Source organism: Erythrolamprus reginae, chromosome Z, assembly GCF_031021105.1.
Source record: "Erythrolamprus reginae isolate rEryReg1 chromosome Z, rEryReg1.hap1, whole genome shotgun sequence".
NCBI classification, from domain to species: Eukaryota; Metazoa; Chordata; class Lepidosauria; order Squamata; family Dipsadidae; genus Erythrolamprus; species Erythrolamprus reginae.
The window spans coordinates 12,583,807-12,604,048 of NC_091963.1; the positions used below are offsets into that span (position 1 = coordinate 12,583,807).

At 35.7% G+C, this 20,242-nt stretch overlaps 1 protein-coding gene across 1 annotated transcript in view; it reads right to left on the reverse strand.

Moving 5' to 3' along the window:
* PTPRN2 (protein tyrosine phosphatase receptor type N2) overlaps nt 1-20,242 on the reverse strand; it is a 797,416-nt gene that overhangs the window by 43,718 nt on the left and 733,456 nt on the right. The window contains exons 17-19 of the mRNA XM_070729468.1: nt 18,722-18,799; nt 11,253-11,372; nt 6,330-6,496 (exon numbers count right to left, since the gene is read on the reverse strand). Coding sequence (XP_070585569.1) covers nt 6,330-6,496; nt 11,253-11,372; nt 18,722-18,799 — 365 coding nt within the window. The remainder of the gene's footprint in view (nt 1-6,329; nt 6,497-11,252; nt 11,373-18,721; nt 18,800-20,242) is intronic.

Consider the following 20,242-nt stretch of genomic DNA (forward strand, 5'->3'; position numbering starts at 1 on the left):
AGTTCCCACCAAACATTTTAAAGGCTTTTAAATTAGCAAATCTGCTTCCTGCTTCCTTCCTTCAATAATCATTGAAAAGGTGGAGATCACCATAGGACCTAGCCATATTGAATTTCACTCAGCAATCTGTTGATCCTCCCCCAGAGTCTTTGCCCAGCAATATAAGTTCCCCCAGGAGGGGAAGTTGATTCTCCATTTGTGGAAGCTAGAACCTGATGTTTTTGTACTGGTGGTAACAACTGAGGAGCATAACTGAAAATGCCCCAAAACATCAATGTGAAACCTTAGAAGAGTACTCAGTAACAGAATTGGCACTACTGGGCTTGGATGTAAGATCAGTGTCTCCATATGTGTCTGTGCATGTGCTTATGTATATGAAAAACAACAATGGCTAATATCTTTTTGACCCAGTAGATTTCAGTAGGAACCTATGTAGAAGACTATAATCACTTCAAGAGGAGTATTCCAGTTCAAACTATAGATAGGTACAGCATTGAGCCAGGGGTTAAATTCAAAATTTTCCCTAATGGTTCTGTGGACGTGGCAGGCGATGCAAAATCTCCATTCTCACCTTGCTCTGAAACCAGTCAGAGATGATATTTGCCAGTTTTCCTAATTACTCAAATTTTCCGCTACCCATTCTCCAAAACTTGTTAGAACCTACTGGATTTCACCCCTGCATTGAGCCTGTTTAAATCAAGGCTGAGGGAGTCAGAATGCTTGCCTGGCCCTCTCCTGTGCCTCTTTTTCCTGCTGACCACTGCAAATACAGTAGTACCTCTAGATACGAGCTGCTCCATATGCGAGTATTCTAAGATACGAGCCACGAGGGGAGAGAAATTTCTGTTCCAGACCCGAGCTCAAATTGGGGATACAAGCCGAGTGTCCACTAGGTGGCGCAAGAATCCTTGCTTTTGGTTATCTTGTAGGGGAAAAACAAAGTCTAAAGCCATTTGTTCCAGATACGAGTTGTTCGACATACAAGCTCCCTTCTGGAACGAATTAAACTCGTATCTAGAGGTACTACCGTACAGATAACAACCTACCTGCATTTCAGCTAGCAGAATGCCATCACTGAATAGTAGTACAACTGTGGGATTATACACAGAGACACATACCACAGTGCTACCTAATCTATAAATTTTTCTCCTGTAAATAGTTGCAATCTCCTGCATAAAGTTTCTGTAAACATATACTGTACATTTAAGTTTTTAAGAAATATAATTTATATGAGAAATACACTTATTTAGAAAACAAATCCAACTGCATTAATTGATTTAATATGCTTTTTACGGTACAATCTTCATAAGATATTTTACTTTTATAAGAGATTATGGAGAGCAACTTCTCTAATAATAGTATTATAAAATAAATCCATGATTTAGACCATACTTTAAATAATAAGAGCGAAATCTTCGGCAAGAAAATCAGGCAGTGTGATATCTGCATTGAAGATATTTGTTCATAAGCAATAACCCTACCTATCCAATCCTCAGAAATATTTGCATATTGCCAGGGAGGCATTATCATTTTCAGAATGTCCTCACAAATTTTCAGTATTTTTTATAAGTCATCCAGCTTTTCTTCCGAATGACCAATCAGAGAGGAGGAAGGGAGCGGGAGAGAGAGAGAGGGGGGGGGAGGGAGGGAGAGAGAGAGAGAGAGAGAGAGAGAGAACTTGGCACCTAGTTAATGCTCACAATTTTTTTTACTGCAAAAATAAAATCACAACCCGCTTCTTAGTTCAGGAAGGCTGATGGCAAGGAGACACACCTGAACTCCAGCAGGGAGAGATTGGGACAAGGCGAGAACTTCTATCAATGGGAAAATTTCTGCCCTGCAGCTCCAGCATTTTGTAGAATAAAACTGTCTTTGCAATGCTAAAAGCAAAGTGGAGCTGAGTCAAAAGTTAATTAGCTCAGCTGCAGAAGATAACTGTAGAGAAGGGCTTTAGACAGGCAGATGGAAAGGGCCTAAGGTAAAAGTGTTTGATCTAATGGAATAGTACAAAAGAGTAAATAACTGAATTGTATATTAAAGAACAGACATTATAACACTAAATACAAACGGAAATGAAATCTATCAGCAAACAAAGGATGTAAACTGTATAAATGTATGTGTGTGTGTATACCATCTGTGTGTACATATATATGTGCATGTGCATGTGCATGTGTACACACACACATACACATATATGAACTTCAATCAATAAATGGTTAAAAGGTCATGGCCATGGTTGTACAAACACAGCACAGCAATAAAAAGCTTCATTTTCCAATTTGCAATCCATTTACACTTGTTATCCTTGGCACCAAAAAGTCATTTACTGTTGCAGTGACATTTAAGTTTGCATTGAATATACAAAGTGTGTATGGAACACAACAAATGGCTGGTGTTTCTATATCACCCTAAAATATTTTGAGACTATATATCTAATTTCTATTTCATAGCAACAGTTGAATTAAAGCATTCATCAACTCAGATTTGAACAGCTTTATTTTTGAAGATAGCTTGAGGCTTTAATACTTTTTAAAAACATTTGTGCTCTCCATAATTCAACTTATCCATTAATTTCTATTTGGCTCATTCAGTTGTCAAAATGCTGGCTATCTGGGTAACTTATATGTATCTTAGTTTTAAATATATGGATTATGACATATTTCTAAAAGCACATGGAAATAATGGCTTCAAATGAATTTCACTGATTGGAACGTTTTGATTATAAAAGCAGTGTCATTTCCTTCAAATTTAGTTCTTCCAGATCCACTAAAATGTATAAATAAAGCCCTGAATATTTATTGTTTTAATAAAATATATACATACATGCACAGAGAGATGAAGAATTGACTAGAAAAAAATGATTAGTCATACAAACCAACCCTTGGTTGAGTAAAAAGAAATCACCATGCAACCATCAGCAACCAAAGGCCAAAGGTCCTTAGAGGCTCAGAAAAGGGGCTTCCTTAACGTCCTTAACGTCCCTGCAGCAGTTACAGTTTCCAATGATCACTTTTGTGACTATGCAACTGGGCTTATATTACTAGCTGCAACATCACAAAAATGACACTGGCAACTGCTAATTAGCTGGTAAAATAAGAATTTGACCATTTTTAAAAGTGAGCAGTATTAATAAATGCCATTGCACACACAAGCAATGATAGCATAAAAAATGTTTTAAGCAAAGCCCTCACATGTGATGCTAATTATCTTTTAGCTTAGCAGTGTCTCTTTAAAGTGTAAATGCGCTCCCTCTGGGCTTAAGAAATATTTAATTACATACTATCAGTGCATGACTAACAAGCTGGTCCAGAGTTAAAAAGCTTAAGTCTATTGTGCAAAATGAAATTAGGATTCTGCAACCATTAAACTGACCAGTATTTTGAGGAAAAAAAGCTTCACCTTTCAAACACTGCATTCTGCCTGGATATTTTAAGCTTGCTAAGGGGGGGGGGGGGGAGAAAAAACCTTCCTTCCTTCATCAATATCTGAGAGCACAATATTTCAAACAGTGAAGAGCTTTTAATCCCTTAGTTTCAATTCATCTATTTAACATAGTACAACCTATTCAACACAATAGCCTTTAGCAAGTAGGAACAACCCCCCCCCCAAGTATTTGTTTCCATAGTCCACTGCTTAATTAAAAATAAATAAAACAAAACAAATACATCTGGGGCAAATTTTTCTTGGTGATGAATTCAAGGGAATGGGCTGTCTACATTAAATACGTATCTCTATGTACAATATAGGTACTTAAAAGTAAATATGAACAGGTTAAAGAGAAATCAAACCACATCAAAAATAGCAATGTGGTTGGGTTGCAATTTGTAAGACTAATTTAAGAACCTAATTCTATTATAAGGCATTATTTTTTTCCAGAGTGTAGAATAATTCAAAGCCTTTATTGTCATTGCACATCATGTATGCAATGAAATTGGTTATAACATATTAAAATTGTTAGATATAATTGTAAAAGCAATTCTACTCAGAAAAGAAAATTAAGATTGATGAGAAATTAATATTAATATTCCTTAAAATTGCTTTTAGCACATAAAGCAGTAAATCTGTTTTGTCTTTTATTAAGGTAATATAATTATAATTTAAAAATAAAATAGAATTCATCCCCAAACACTTGTGGATAATTTGTAATGAAAATAAAAATAAATTAGTCTTACTGAAAGGATACACTTGGTTGTCTGATAAGATGCATATCCACAAAACTTTTAATAGCTTACTTGTATTTTTCCCCTTTTAAATCCAGATGGATTTCTTCAAGTCACTCTTTTATTTCCTTCAAAATTTCATTACACATGGAAGAACCTTGCATAAGGCTTGAGGATTTTATCCTTAGACACTGCAGTAAGAAGCAATTTTAGCCATAATATATCTTAGGGCTAGCATTCTGCTTATAGATAAGCACAGACTCTTAGTTGGCAAATGTCTGTTGACTGGAAAATTAATACAAGAAAAACAGCAGAAGATAGCTGCTGTAATACAAAAAATACAGCACAATGACTGTGAATTGAATCCAGATTAGTGATCAAATTTCTCAAGATTTTGATTAATTGGGGTCTCAAGTCTCTGTGAATTCTTCTCTGTGATGATCTTAAGACTGCTCATTGATTTAAATAATTAAATTAATTATGTGGATGTATTATGTCTTGTGTATATGTAATCTTTTATCAATAATAGAAAAGCCTTTAAGGGAACGTTTATAAACCATATAGATTTTATTAATCACTATGTATTTTGATGTACATCATAATGTTTACAAAATGCTAATTCAACATGTTATGAATTTATTTGAATTCTAACAGCATTATTTGGAGGAACTTAAATATAACATATTGAAACTTGAACATTTCAATATAATGTACTAAAAATTGCATTTTTCAACAAACTGTTGTGGGATTTTAATGAATTTGACTAGGTAACATTTCAGTGAACCTTAAAATTGATTCCTACTGAAAGGGGAATGCTTAGACACAGATAAGAGATTCAGAAATTATTTAAAATATTGAGATATCTACAAATAAATACGAATCCATTGTCCGAAACTATTTTCTCAATCTCTTTAAAATAAATGAAAAAGAATTTAAATGTCATTAAAATAATCAACAAAACATGAGTGGGAAACACTAAGTGATTATATGTGGGAGATGGAATTAATAATGTATCTATGCATTACTAGGAATTTGATGCTCAGATCAGTGAAATCGAGAGTTTTGAATCTGTTGGGAGCTGGTTAAATTGGGTAGACTTGTATAAAAAGGATCTCTGTATAGCTTTTTTCTAATCTAGGGAGTATAGAACTGGGTGATGCTTAAGTATTCACCTGTCAATCTGCTTCAAAATAATAATTTAAAAAATGTTTGCGTCTCCATTAGGCCCCAGTCATCATAGCTGTGCTTTGATTATTCTAGATACAAGAAAATATTTTAGAGTTGAACTTGCTGAATGCCTAGAAAAATAGAACAATATAATATTGCCATATGAAAAATGAGTTTTACCTCGAGACAGACAAATATGGTAGCTTCGGTGTAAATTGACATAACATACATAGATATCTCCACCTAATATGCTTGTTGTATGTGCCTATTTAAAGAAAAGAAACACCTTGCACTTTCATGGGATTGTTGGTTTAGTTTTTTTGCAAGTGCATTAATTATGATGTTAAAAGTCCCAATTAGCAATTTCATTATTTATACTGGGAATGCTGGCTATTTGCTGGCTATTTATATTTACAGCAATGTTTCTCAAGCTTGACAATTTGCAGATGTCTGGACTTCAAATCCCAGAATTATACAGCTAGCTTGGTTGGCTGGGGAATTCTACGAGTTGAAGTCCAGACATCTTCAAGTTGCCATAGTTGAAAAACATTGATCAAACTCGCAGCATCACGTTACCATCATATGACATATCGTGACTTTGCCCTTCACTAAAATGGGAATGGGTGTGGCCAGTGCGGGCCCTGAGTTTGACAACTCTGGTCTACGGCATTTATAATTCTACTACCATTAGTTTTTAGAAGCAGTTGACATTCAAGATATTGGCTGACTGGCTTCAGGACTGTGTTAGTAAATGGATCATTCTTTATTCCACATTTTATTATGTGAAACACAAAACAGTATATTTTGACCCAAGAAAAAGAACAATATATTAAAATTCCCTAGTCACAATACATTTGTATTCTATGTAACAAGTAAGTCCATGACACACTTGTATCTGCCTCACCATCAATTATAAATTGCTTAAATTATTTTCAGTCAGTACTCACTTCTTATAACCGTTCTTTATCTTGGGAATTAAGCAAATAATTATTTCTACTGTACCTGCGAAAATCCAGAAGGGATCTTGTGGATGCAGGAACTTGTTGATCATGCCAGGTAATGTAATGGAACTGGGTTACTGTCCTAGTCTCATTGTTTTGAAGATTTTTCAAGTAAAAACTTCTTACAAGGAAGTCTTCACACCAGATATGTTCAGAAACCAGATTTACCTATTATAACATAAAAAGTGCAAAACTGAGTCAACTGTAGAATTTAACTAAAAATATAAAATTTTATCTGAACTTAATTGGGGCATGACTGAAAATGTTTCACATCATATTTTTACCATATTTTTCAGAGTAAAAGACGCACCTTTTTCCTCCCTAAAAGAGCCTGAAAATTCAGGTGCATCTTATACCCTGAATGCAATTTTTTTCACAGCTTCTCTCCCCCGCAGCCCTAATTAAGTGCTAACAATCTTCCCAGCTCTTATTTTGCAGGTTCTTTCATTGTTACTGTCTGCGAAGAATGTTTTCCAAGCCCTAAGTCTTTGCGGAGTTTTTTTCATTGCTCTAACTTGCTCCAAATAAGTTTCTTTTCAGCCCTATCCAGATGCTAACAATGTTCACAGTTCTTACCGACTTGCAAGCTCTTTCATTTTTGCTCTTTGTGAAAAATATTTTTCAAGCCCTAATTCTTTGCAGGGTTTTTTTTCATTGCTCTAATTTGTTCCAAATGTTTCTTTCCAGCCCTAGCCAGGTGCTAACAATGTTCACAGCTCTTACAGGCTTGCAAGGTATTTCGTTGTTATTCTCTGCAAAGAATGTTTTCCAAACCCTAAGTCTTTGTAGCTTTTTTAAATTGTTCTACTTGCTCAGAATTTTTCTTTCCAGCCCTAACCAGATTCAAAAAATGTTCGAGCACTTACTGGCTTGCAAGCTCTTTCATTGTTACTCTGTACAAATAAGGTTCTTTTAAATCCCTAACCAGGGGATAAAATAATGTGCTGAAACTGACCAGACTAAGGATGCTAGCCAGATGAATACCTGGTAAGCAGATTCTTTTCCCTATTTTCCTCCCAAAAAACTAAGGTGCGTCTTAGTCTCTGGTGAATCTTATACTCCAAAAATATGTACCCTGTGTCAGGGATTTTATGGGAATTAAAGTAAAAATATTTTTGATTATTTGCTTTGATAAAAATAATATACCTTTTGCTAAATACACTTACTATATTTTATATAGTGATTGCTGAAGAAGTTAAATAGTGTGCATTTAAGAGTTACTGCTTCACTTTTTCTGCTAATATGTGTAGCTTCACAATCTTTCCTACAAATTATGAATCCAGTTGTTTTAACTGAAAATCTATAGGATGTTGGAGAGAATGTTAGGCTTGCAAATAGAAACATATTTCCTATTTAACTCTTAAAGAAACTCTGGAAAGAAAAATTCTGAGCAAGATATGGCGGGAGCCACGGAGCTAGCCGTTCCAGGGGAATGAGAGACCACTGCTTAATAGCGATCCCATGTTCCGGCTCCGTGAGCTCAACCCAGGGTACTGGTGACGAGTGTAATTCTGGCCCTGGGCTCAGACTGCTGATACTCAATGCCAGATTGGTGGTAAATAAAGCTCTCCTCATCCGGGGTTTGATCCTGGATGAGGAGGCCGACCTGGCATGTGTGACTGAAACCTGGCTGGGCCCAGAGGGAGGAGTTCCTCTCTCTGAAATCTGCCCAGCCGGGTTTCAGATATGACATCAGCCTCAATCCCAGGGAAGGGGAGGAGGAATGGCTATTATAGCCAGGGAGAGTCTCTGCCTACTTAGATTATTTATTAATTAATTTAATTTATATGCTCCCCAACTCCTGAAGAACTCTGGGTTACGTACAACATCTAAAAAGACAATTTAAAACCCAATTAATAAAATCACACAACCTTCTTGTGGCAGGATCTGGAGGTGTATCGTTTGATCAACGGTCCCAGGCCTGCTGGCACAGCCAGTCTTTAAGGCTTTCTGGAAGGCCAGTAGAGTGGGGGCAATACATATCTTAGGTGGTAGTTGGTTCCAAAGAGCTGGTGTTGCCACAGAGAAGGCCTTCCCCCGTGGCCCCACAAACCTCTATTGCTTAGCCGATGGGACCCAGAGAAGGCCATCCCTGTGGGCTCTAATCGGTCACTGAGAGCTATGTGGAAAAAGACTGTCCTGAAGAGAGTGTGGCCCTAAACCAGGTAGGGCTTTATAGGGGATAACCAACACCTTGAATTGCATCTGCAATTCAAGGTGAAGATCACAGCGCATTGGTGTGTTGTGTGGGTGTATCTAGGTGCACCCACAACTGCTCACATGGCTGTGTTCTGGACTAGCTGAAATCTGTGAATGCTTTTCAAGGGTAGCACCATGTAGAGCACATTGCAATAATCAAGCTGTGAGATGATAAGGGCATGAGTGACCGTAAGCAGAGCCTCCTTATCCAGGTACAGTTGCAATTGGTGCACCAAGTGAACCTGTGCAAAAATGAATTAACTAAACTATTTTGACTTAAATAAAATGTAAAACTATAAGATAAACTTTTTAAAAATGAAAAGCAAGGATGCATCATTTGCTCTTGGAAAATTAATAAGGCTCAAGATATTTGCAAAGCAGCCTCTTATACATTTTAAAAAGTTTTATTTCAACCACAAACATTTGTGCTGTAATAATGCTTAATTGTAAAGCAAATCTTTGTAGATGCAAGAGAACATAGCTTTACTTGCAACACCTTAATTAAAAAAATATTTGCAGAATAAATAATGGAAAGAACCAGTGAACAAACTTAGCACTACAGTTTAGGTATTCCTAATATAAAATTTCCCATGTCCTTGCAAAAAATGAATATTACCGTATTGCAAAATACTATTGAGGCACTGTAGTGATTTATCCCACATATTAAAAAAAGCTAAGCAGGAGCTTCTGTTAGCTTCTGTTAACTTTCTTAAATCCATATACTGTATCATATCACAGTATCTAACATTGGAGACAATACAGGGAGTTTTTGGTTAACAGTGATAATTGGGACTGGAATTCCCGTTACTAAGGGATCTGCTGTAAATTGAAATGTCATGTTGTTAAGCAAGTTTTGTAGGTTATTAAACAAGGATCTTCTTGTAACTTCCTGCTGGCTTCCAAAAACCAAAATCAGTAGGGAAGCCAGTCAGAAGATGCAAGTCCTAGGCAGTTTTCAAGCAGGTCTGTAAGTAGTAAGCAGCTCCTATGGGTAGGATAGATGCATGAAGATCTGGTCAGGTGTGACTGCAATGAAGCTTCAGATGGCTGTTGCAGAGTGGGAGAAGCTGCTAAAGTATATGCTAATATCAGGTGTGACATGAGCATAGCAAGGCTTGAAATGGCTGTGGTCAGGTGCAGGAGAGCATGTGAGGATGCCCAAGGACCTGGTGCAAAAAGGTGTGAATGCAACAATTTACATTGTTGACAATTTGAGGTCAATGTAGAGACTTACCAAAGTGGCCTGTGATTTTTTCTGCCCCATTGATTTTGCTTGTGGAAAGCTGGCAAGCAAAGTCACAAATGACAATCACATGATTATGGGATGCTGCAATTGTCATAAGTAACACCCAGATCACAATTACATAACTATGAAAATACTGGGATTACCACAACTTTAAGGATCAATTGTGAGTACCGTTCCTTCAGCCCTATTGTAACTTTGAATCACATTGCATGAGTCATTGCTAATTGTGGATTATCAGTAAGGGAATCATCCTCAAATAAGTCATTAAGTAAATTTGTTTTAAGGGTACATCTGAATTTATTAATTAATTCTGTTTACAACTGCCTTCTTCATCTAATAAAGAAATAAAGCTGAGAGGAATGGAAGAATGGCTTAAATTGTAAACCAAAACTCCTTGAAAACATTATGAAAGTAGAAATAGACAAAATATGCACTATCCTCAAGACAAATTCCTATCCCCGCCTATCCCCTGAAATTTTGGCAATGGGTTTGCTTCTTCCTCACATGAAAAGATAATGCTAGCTCAGGCAGAGTTGAGTAAGAGGAAATACTGCTGTATTCAATAGTGAGGACAATTTAACTTATATATGTAAAATTACTAGAATTACTAGAATTTGCCCATTAATTATTTGCCCATTAATATTATGTTGTATTCTTTGTAACATAATCACAGAAAATAAGAACCTTCTGTTGTATGTTATATAAGATAGTAAGAATGTGTTGTACAGGTGATCAAATCACTCATATACTGCAAATAGTGACTAGCAAAGGCTTTTTTAAAATGTAAAAAAAGAAGAAATCCTTTAAACTGAGACAATGGTCATGAAAAACAGGCTGAAAAATCCAGACTTCCCTGTTGCCTAAGAATGATGTATAGATCAACAAACGGTGATTATAAAGCTGTTTATTCCTTTAGAAATTATATTCATCCCAATCTTGCACCAAAACTGGACAGTATTTTTAGCTCATGGTTACAAATCTTGGCAGAGAAAATCTGCTCCAATTTGCCCTGCAAAGAAAGTTGCTGTGACTATATCAAAGCAATCTCTTGAAGTTCTCTCTCTCTCTGTAAATAGCTTTAACTTTTAAAAAATAATTTATTATAAAAAAATAGAGATTTTGAAACGCTGTAGAATATATAGTAGCTGTTTAATGTTTAAAAACACTATTATTAAGAAGGTAATATTAATTATCTTCTTATTTGTATTTTAAAGTCTTAGAAAGAAAAAAACAAACTTTAAAAATCTTTTGTACGTTTATTTAAAATTGGAACAATTCTGTTTTTTTGGCTGAACATGCTATGAAATATTTTCAATGAAACAGAAATGATTAAAAAATCATGCAATTTTTGAAATTTATGTTAGTCCTTAATTCAATTTGCAGGCCCAATTCCATTAACTAATATTTCCCTCTATACAAAACAAAACCACATGCTTAAAATCAAATTAAGATTTAAAAGCAAATATTTTCTTTAAATACCTCATAGATATGGTAGAGATTTGACCCTTCATCTGGCCAATAGTGATAGCACTGTTTGAGTCCATTTTCGGTGAGAGGGGTCAGCATGACAATAACTACACAACCATTTTCCCAGACCATCTGCAGAAAAAGAAAGACACCATGGTTACACTATGAGTGCCTAATTATAACATGACATGTGTAATTACTACACTCAGAAACACAACTGAAATTTATTCTATTTTCAGGAAACGTTTTTCATTTTCATTAGATATTTTTCTGTGCAGCTGCTTCTAAATCATTGAATAAAATGGAATCATATCTTGTATGTTTACATGAAATATTAAAGAATGTCAAAATAATTTCTATAAATATTTAGATATATTTATATAACTATATTTTATATTATAATATGTAAAACATAATGTAAATTTCATATATTTCCTCAAAATGCATAGCTATTACCAATATATGAAATTAGGGAAATTAAAACTATTTAATAATTCTGCTAGATTAAGGTAGGGGTGGTGGTGGCGGCAAAGGTTTCCAGAACATTATTTAAAAAGACATTAAAACAAGGTTTCTAGATAGTTGTTGAACAAAAACCCTCCATTGAGTCTTAAGAGTCTGTGCAATCATTCATATCTGCATTATTATGCCATATTTTGATGCTACGTTTGTATGCAGTTTTGATTATATTTTTATTACCATATAAAATTATCTCATGAAAAGGAAACTGATCTTTGTGCAAAGGGTCACATTTATTTACAGAAATGTTTGTAAGCAATTGCACTGAGATGTAAATGGAATAAACAACAAAAATAGAGTACCGTATTTTGATAAACAGTATAAAGAGGTTACATTCAGTTCAAAGATTCCATTTTTGTTTGATACAGATTTATATTTGTCTTAATTTCATTTGATTTTCAGGACATTTTAAAACATATATTTTGCTTAAAATACTTGACAGCATTAAGCAAAGGCAAAACATACAAATCTAACAATGCTTGAAATTACTTTTTTTTAAACATATGTCTTCCTTCAACTCTGCAACAGATTTTCAAATTTGTTGAAATCCCTGACTATGCTTTCATAAACAGGCTAACCCAGTCACATATTAATTATAGCTTCGTACAATTATCTAGCTAGCCTTAATCATAGTTCCATACCACTGATTCTGGCAGCACACAATCCCGAAGACATCTTTGTGGACATGGAGTTTGCCCCAGTTCCATCAGTCCTGCCTCCCAAAAATCCTTGCCTCAGGAAGGAACAGACCTAGCTTCATTTTGTGATGACATCTTTCCATCTACAATATATGTGTGTATCAAAATAAGCATGGTGGTCATGGCAATATGACCATACCCTACTCTTTTTTGAACTATTACTATCCAGCAGATAGTACAGGACAATAAAAACAAGGACAAATAGGCTGAAAAAGAGCTTCTATCCCAAAGCAATAACTATATTGAATTCCACTACTGTATATAGTACAATATTAATGCAACACCAAGGGGTTTCAATTCAATTGCATGGAATATGAAGGGTGTGTATTTTTGTTTTATTTTTATTTTTGTATAATGTACCCTGAAGATGGCATTTAATTTTATTGTACGAGATGCAATGACAAGAAAGTAAACTAAATGATTTTGTACACATTGATATTGTTCACAGATATAAGGATTAGAATCTCTATAATGATACTGTGACTACCATATTTCCTGTTTTGAACCCCCTTCTGGTACAGGTATGGCTGCTTCTTTCTTCTTTGCCAGGGAAGCAACAATGAGTGTATGTTAGGCAACACAACATATCAATATTTCAGAAGAGCTTCTTCTGGTTGCTGGGGTTCTTTGTTATGAGTTTCATAATGGAGCATTGGGTTTTCATAGCAGTTCTAAATCCTATCTCTTTCCTTTACAGTTGTGAGGTATGGATTTAACTATTACTCACTTTCTAGAATTTAGGACTCATACAACTCAAGTGACTGGCAACATAATTGCCCAAACACAAATTTACATTAAACCCATTTCCCCCCCTTTTGCTTTAATGCATTCACAGAACATTTCTCCATAACTAACTCAAAAAATCCAGCCACCAAATATGGATCATTTTTGTAGGACCTAGGGAAATCCCTGGTAGAATATTTCTCTGTTATTTGAAAATGGTTTGAATCTTTGGGCTTGTGAAAGTGGACCTTATGACTGTGAGCTCAGTCACCTTCCCTTTACATCTAAAACTGCCAACGAGTGGATGGATTCTAACAGTGATGAATAATTCTTTGAGTGGTTATTCTTAAAAAGATACTGATCTACCCCATCCTTAATAAATTATTGCTGGACCCTACGATTTGTGTAGGAGCTAACATCTCCTTTGGGGGAGGGGGAAGTGATTAATAAGATATTTGTGCAGCAGCTACAAAGAATTCTATGTTCACCAGATTGTCTGGACCTCTAGGTCAGGATTAAGACCTGGATATGGGACAGAAGCAACATTCATTATGTTGTTGGATGATCTCTTCTTAAGTACCTTTGATAACACTGACCATGGTATCATTTTGGACTGGCTCCGGATATTGGAGATGGATGGCACTACATCACGCTGGTTCTCTTCCTTTCTCCTCAGTTCAGTTATAATCAGTGGTAATTGTAGGGGAGTGATCACATTCTTAGCTCCTATTTTGTGGGATCCTGCTCTTTTCTGTCATATAGATGTCCTTTTCTGTCATGTAGATGTTCTGTTCAACATCTATATAAAGCTACTGGATGATATCATCCATTATTATGAAGCGAGAGGTCATTGGTATGCTGATGATATCCAATTATACCTTGCTGCCCCTGCTTACAGAATAAGTGATGCTGTTGACCTGGAAGAAGAGCAAAAAGGCTTCATCTGCATACTGACAAAACTAAACGGCTCTGGATTTTGGAGGCATCCAGTTCATGGATTGTGCCATATTTGTCACTGGATGGGCTTGCATTTTCCAAACAGCCACTGGGCGGGTTTGTGATCTGTGATCCTCTAAACTGGAGACTGCTGCACAAAAAGCAGTTGGTAATCATGGCTACAAAGGCTTTCTACAGCTTTGTTTTGTGTGCCAGTTGCACTGGGAGCCTTTGCTTACAGTCACTCATGGCCTGGTCATTTCCTGTACAGTAGTATATCTACTGTAACATGGTATACAAGAAACTTGTCCTTGAAGAATCAAAAAGCTTCAGCTGGTGCCAAATACACCATGACAGGCAATTATGTGTGCCCTAAAATGGCTCGTGTTACACTTCTGCTTGCAAACTGCACTGTTTGCTAGTTTCCTTACAAGTCCAGTTCAAAATGTTTTACCTTTAAAGACCTCCATAGCACTGGGCCAAGTTATCTGAGAGATCACCTCTACACCTCTACTAAGACTAAGACTAGGGAGGTATTAATACCACTCTATAATGCCCTGGTCAGACCACACCTGAAGTATTGCATTCAGTTCTCGTCACCACGCTTCAAAAGGAGACATAGAAACTCTGGAAAGGGTACAGAAAAGAGCAACCAAAATGATAAGGGGATTATAAACCAAGATATATGAAGAGAGGTTGCTGGAACTGGGCGTGGATAGTCTAGTGAAAAGAAGGGCCGGGTTGACATGATAGCAATATACAGGTACTTAAGGGGTTGCCACAGAGAACACCACAGGGCCAAACAAGGAACAACAGATGGAAGCTGACCAAGGAGAGATTCAACCTGGAAATAAAGAAGAACTTCCTGATGGTTAGAGAGATCAACCAGTGGAACAGCCTACCAGCTAGAGGTTGTGAGCACCCCAACTCTGGACATTTTCAAGAGAAGATTGGACTGCCATCTGGCTGGGGAGGTGTAGGATTTCCTGCTGGAGCAGGGGGTTGGACATGATGACTGCAGGGTCCCTTTCAACTCTAATCAATTAATTAATTAAATAAGTACTCATTACATCTATCCATCCCTTCAGGTTTACCTTAAAAGGTGTGCTGTGGGTCCTATCTACAAAAGAATTTCATCTGGTGGGAAACAGAAGGAATGAATTAACTCTATTATTCAATAGGACTGAGTCTTCAAAGAGAGATGACACTCCTTTTCCTTCTGGGTCTCCCACTTTTTTGACAAAGGTGTTGATGCAGACCTGTGTGTTGCTTTGTGTTGTAATTGTGTGTCCTTGATGACTAGGACCAGATGCAAACTAAGTGGGGCTAGATACTGTCTCCACGTCCACGAGAAGGAGCATATAAGGTAAGACCAAAGCCCCTATTAGTGGAGACAGCATCCAGGAATGGGACATGGCAAAGCTGGCTGTCCTGTTGGAAGGATGCTACTTGATTACATGTTTGGCTCAGTCTGAGGTTTCCAACTTTTGTTTAGACTTTGCAGATGTAGGGCCTTTTGTTCCTTTGAGTTGTATCAATATTAACCAACAATTATGCTGAATGGACTCCAAAACAAGAGAGGTTTAGATTATTATCTAAACCACATAGCATATGACTAGAATATGCTGGTGCACATTGCTTATATTAAACTAAGCAATACTGTCAATTCTGAATTTAATAATTTACATTTTTATTTATTTAGAAATTTTAAGCACTTTAACTTTTCATTATAAATTCGCATCTAACATAATTTTAAATATTTAGTAAATATACACTGCTAAAAAAAAAATAAAAGGAACACTTAAACAACACTTAAACTCCAAGTAAATCAAACTTCTGTGAAATCAAACTGTCCACTTAGGAAGCAACACTGATTGACAATCAATTTCACATGCACATTCAACTTTGTAAGGAACAAAGTATTCAATGAGAATATTTCATTAATTCAGATCTAGGATGTGTTATTTGAGTGTTCCCTTTATTTTTTTCAGCAGAATATTTCTGTTTAGGACTAAGCCATATATATAATACTATTTATAATGGCAACTGCCTTAACAGTGTATATGTCGACTAGATATCAAATTCAAATCAAATAATAGAGGATAGAAAGGAAAATATGCAAGTCACATTTCTCTGTTTTTCAAGAACAATCCTTTAGGAACAGAGGGAAACTAAGGCACACAAATTATTAGGGAGAATGCAGTAAGGTAGAAAAGCAGAATTTAATTATTTTCTTTCACTAGACTAACTGGAATACATACTTCAAGAAAAAAAATGAGGGAATAAAAAAAGAAAAAAGAACTGAACAATTATAGGAGCAAAAGATTTGTGAAAGCTGTTATCCCTCTGAAATTAGTTTTTAAAATGAACAAAATATCCTATTTGCACTGTCACCAAAACAAAATAATGCTTCCCTCTGCCGTTCCTTAAATTCCTGACTTTACTGCATCTCAAGCTCCATATAAAGAAGCCAAATGTATTCACTCATCCTGTCTCCAAAAACAGTTACTCAAAAATAATTAAACAAACACAAAGGCTTAATTTTTCTTATTTTTTTCCAATGAAAGAAAAAGCCATTCTGATTATGACATATATATGTTCTAATATATAATTAGAAAATATACTATTGATTATGAATCTCTTTCAGTGGTCATCTGACTTAATGACTCATTTTGCTTGGGAAAATGCCGCCCCAAGTGAGAGGGGCAGCATACAAATCCAATAAATAAATAAATAAATGAATGAATGAATGAATGAATAAATAAATAAATAAAAGGTAGAAGGGAAAATGTGAAGCAAACTGTTCCCTAGATGCCTTCACATCTGTATTTGTGGCTCTCTGAAGGAATGTACTAAGCATGTATATCCATTTCCTTGAGATATTTAATTACTAGAAACTATTTTCCTGGGGAGAGGTGCTATGCAAAAATATACTTAAATGTAAACTTAAATCAAAGAAGGTACAAAATGTTCTTTACCGTCCCCCGTCCCCCCAAATTTAAACATCCATCACATTAGTCTTCTATTAGTAGCCATCAATCAGGCAGCACAGGTATTGTTCGGGGTTAATTAAGTGCAATAAAAATTTGAAGAACTTAGGCTTTTCTTCCTTTACTTTAAAATGTAATTGTTATAACCTATCATCTAAAAATGAATTAGGAACATATAACTTAAAACTCTGTACAACTCTCCCAATTTGCTTGGGAATCTCATTCTCTTAGTTTTTAGGATTACATCCAAGAAAAGATATTTATGTATTTTCTGAAATTGTGAAAACTCCCATAATACTGTAGAGCTAATCAAGATGATATCCTACAGATGTGTTACAGATTGAATTTTCATAATCAGCAATAATTGTGAGGTGTGAATGGGTAACAGGAAGAGTCACATAGATCACAGCAACTTCATGACACAACCACTACCCTTTTTGTAACAGTCTTTGACCCACAATTGGGACTCATAATAACAATAATCAGCAGACTATTACAACCATATAGAATCACTGTAGCACACCAATCAAAGCTCTCCAAAACATTTTAAAAGTGTTAAAACGTGTTTCTCTAGCATAGTGTTTCTCAATTATTTTCTGTTACGCGCCACCACCCCCACCATCCCCAGGAAGAAGTAAACATTTTGCACATCCCCAACTCTCTACCAGGACGATTGTTTGCCATATTTAGCATGTTTTTGCTGAAAAAACTCAAGTGGATTATCAGCGTGATTGGGATATAGTGTGTTGAAGTAACACCTTAATTTATTTGGCTTCATGATGTCTGCTGCCAACATTTTTAGACACAGTAAGCATTCCTGTCTTTCCTTGTCTCCCACCATAGTCACAGTGAAGCCAAGCACTACGTATGCTTTGTCATATTTCTTCATTTTAGCTTTCGGGAGACATATATTTGTCTCATTATATTTGTCTCTCCTCTTTTCTTTTCATCCCTATTAAATATTTTTCCATGGTGTCTCTTAAGGGTTTATGATATGCACTTCATATCTCCTACTCTGTGCTAGGTGCTATTGTTCAGTGCAAAAAATCCCTACTCCCTGCATGACCCCCTGGCATCGCTCCATGCCCCCCCAGGGGGGCCTGCCCCACTATTTGAGAAACACTGCTCTAGTAGCACAAGAAGAAAAATTAAGAATCATCAATAATATATGGTATAAGCATTATAAGACAGACAGGCATAAATGCATCTATGAAAACCAACTAGCAGTAAAAATGAAAACTCCTTGATTTCAAAATGTGTAAATATACTTAACCAATTTTCAACTGAAACACAAACTTAGCTAAATTTTAAAAAGTTAGAGAATTCCTGAAAGCTAGGAACAAATCAGTCATCAATAGGCCCATATGTGCAAATCATTTACATATGATTGAAAAGATACGATAAAAAACCTAAATTTCCTTCCTCCATATCAATACAGAATACTCTGAAGGAAATCTATGTAAATAAACACATAATCATATACATACTAGCAAGCTTATGTTGGTATTCTATTGGAAAATCACATTATTGTCAACATTTAACGTAGTTTAAATACAAGGTTTTGAAAATGGAATTTGCAAAAAATAAAATAAAAATCAATTAATAATAAATTTACCTGCCAGAAATCTGTGACAGTAGAAGGCAATGGACCCTGAGCAGCTATATATGCAGGATTTCTAGGATCGTGGTCCATCTGTGAAAAAAGGAGACGAATGGGGGAGAACCTAATTAAAAGTGTTCAGCAAGAGAAAATGAATTGTGACATTCTGGATTATATTTGTGAACTAAGTTAACTAGGAAAAGTACTTCTGCTATTACAAGAAAGCAAGAACACAGTATTTCTTCCTGTATAAAAGGAACACTTTTCCTAAACAAATTAGTGATACTAGTCTAATATTAAGATACCTAGCAATTAACCAAATTTGCAGTATGAGATCATTTAAGGAACACTTGCTGACAAAGTACATTTATTCAAAGTTTTGTTAGTCTCATAGCAACATAGATGCTGCTTCAAACATTTTTACGTATTGAGCATTAGGAAAGCAGGGCACATTTAAGTATTTCTTTTATTTCCATCATAGTACTCAAGGGCATAAGAATATAAAAACAAAGCAGAATTGAAGGAAAAAACCCTCACTTAGCTTTTTTGCTTAGTTCATCTGATTAAAATATAGGTTTCTAACCTTCCATAGAGGAAATTCTGTTTAAAGAGATTAATTATTACAACTGATTAAAGAGTGGCTGAGAAGAAGAAAAAAAGGAATTTTCTCAAACAAAGCCATGAAGAGTAAAATAGGATTTTACATGGCTACAATGAATGTTTTCAAAGTGATGGGTATGCTTTCAGGTACTAAATCTTTGGCCCCTTTACCCTAATAAGGACAAAATCAGTGAATGATAATTAAGCTACAATAAAAACAAAAAAAACCCCCATTGATAGTAACTCTTTAAAAAATTAAATTTATCTAGGGGTTCCCACAAAGGAGGCATCAATCTATTCTCCAAAGCACCCGAGGGTAGAACAAGAAGCAAGCAACTAATCAAGGAGAGAAGTAACTTAAAACTAAGGAGAAATTTCCTAACAGTTAGAACAATCAATGGAATAACTTGCCTCCAGAAGTTGTGAATACTCCAACACTGGAAGTTTTAAAGGAGATGTTAGAGAACTATTTGTCTGTAATAGTGTAGGTTTTCCTGCTAAACAAGGGATTGAATAAGAAGACCTCCAAGGTCCCTTCCAACTCTGTTGTTGTTATTATTATTATCATTAATATACCAGTGGTGGGCTACGAGCCGGAACACTAAATTGCGCTCACTGCCATGGATCGTAAGTTCTTGCAGGACCAGCGCGATTTTGCTGCTGCACATGTGAAGGTAGCAAAATCGCGCACGGAGCCTTGCTGAAACACGGGTGCAATTTTGCTACCTCCACAGATGCGGCAGCAAAATCGCACTGGTCCCATAAGAATGTATGAGCCGTGGCATTGAGTGCAATTTAGCATTCCAGCTCATGGCCCATTGCTGTAATACGTATACATACAGCTAATATTCTGCTTGTAGTTATAAGAACACTAGATCTCATGGAACAACTTATTTCCCCCAAACAAGAATTATATCCCCCCAAATACAACAAGCT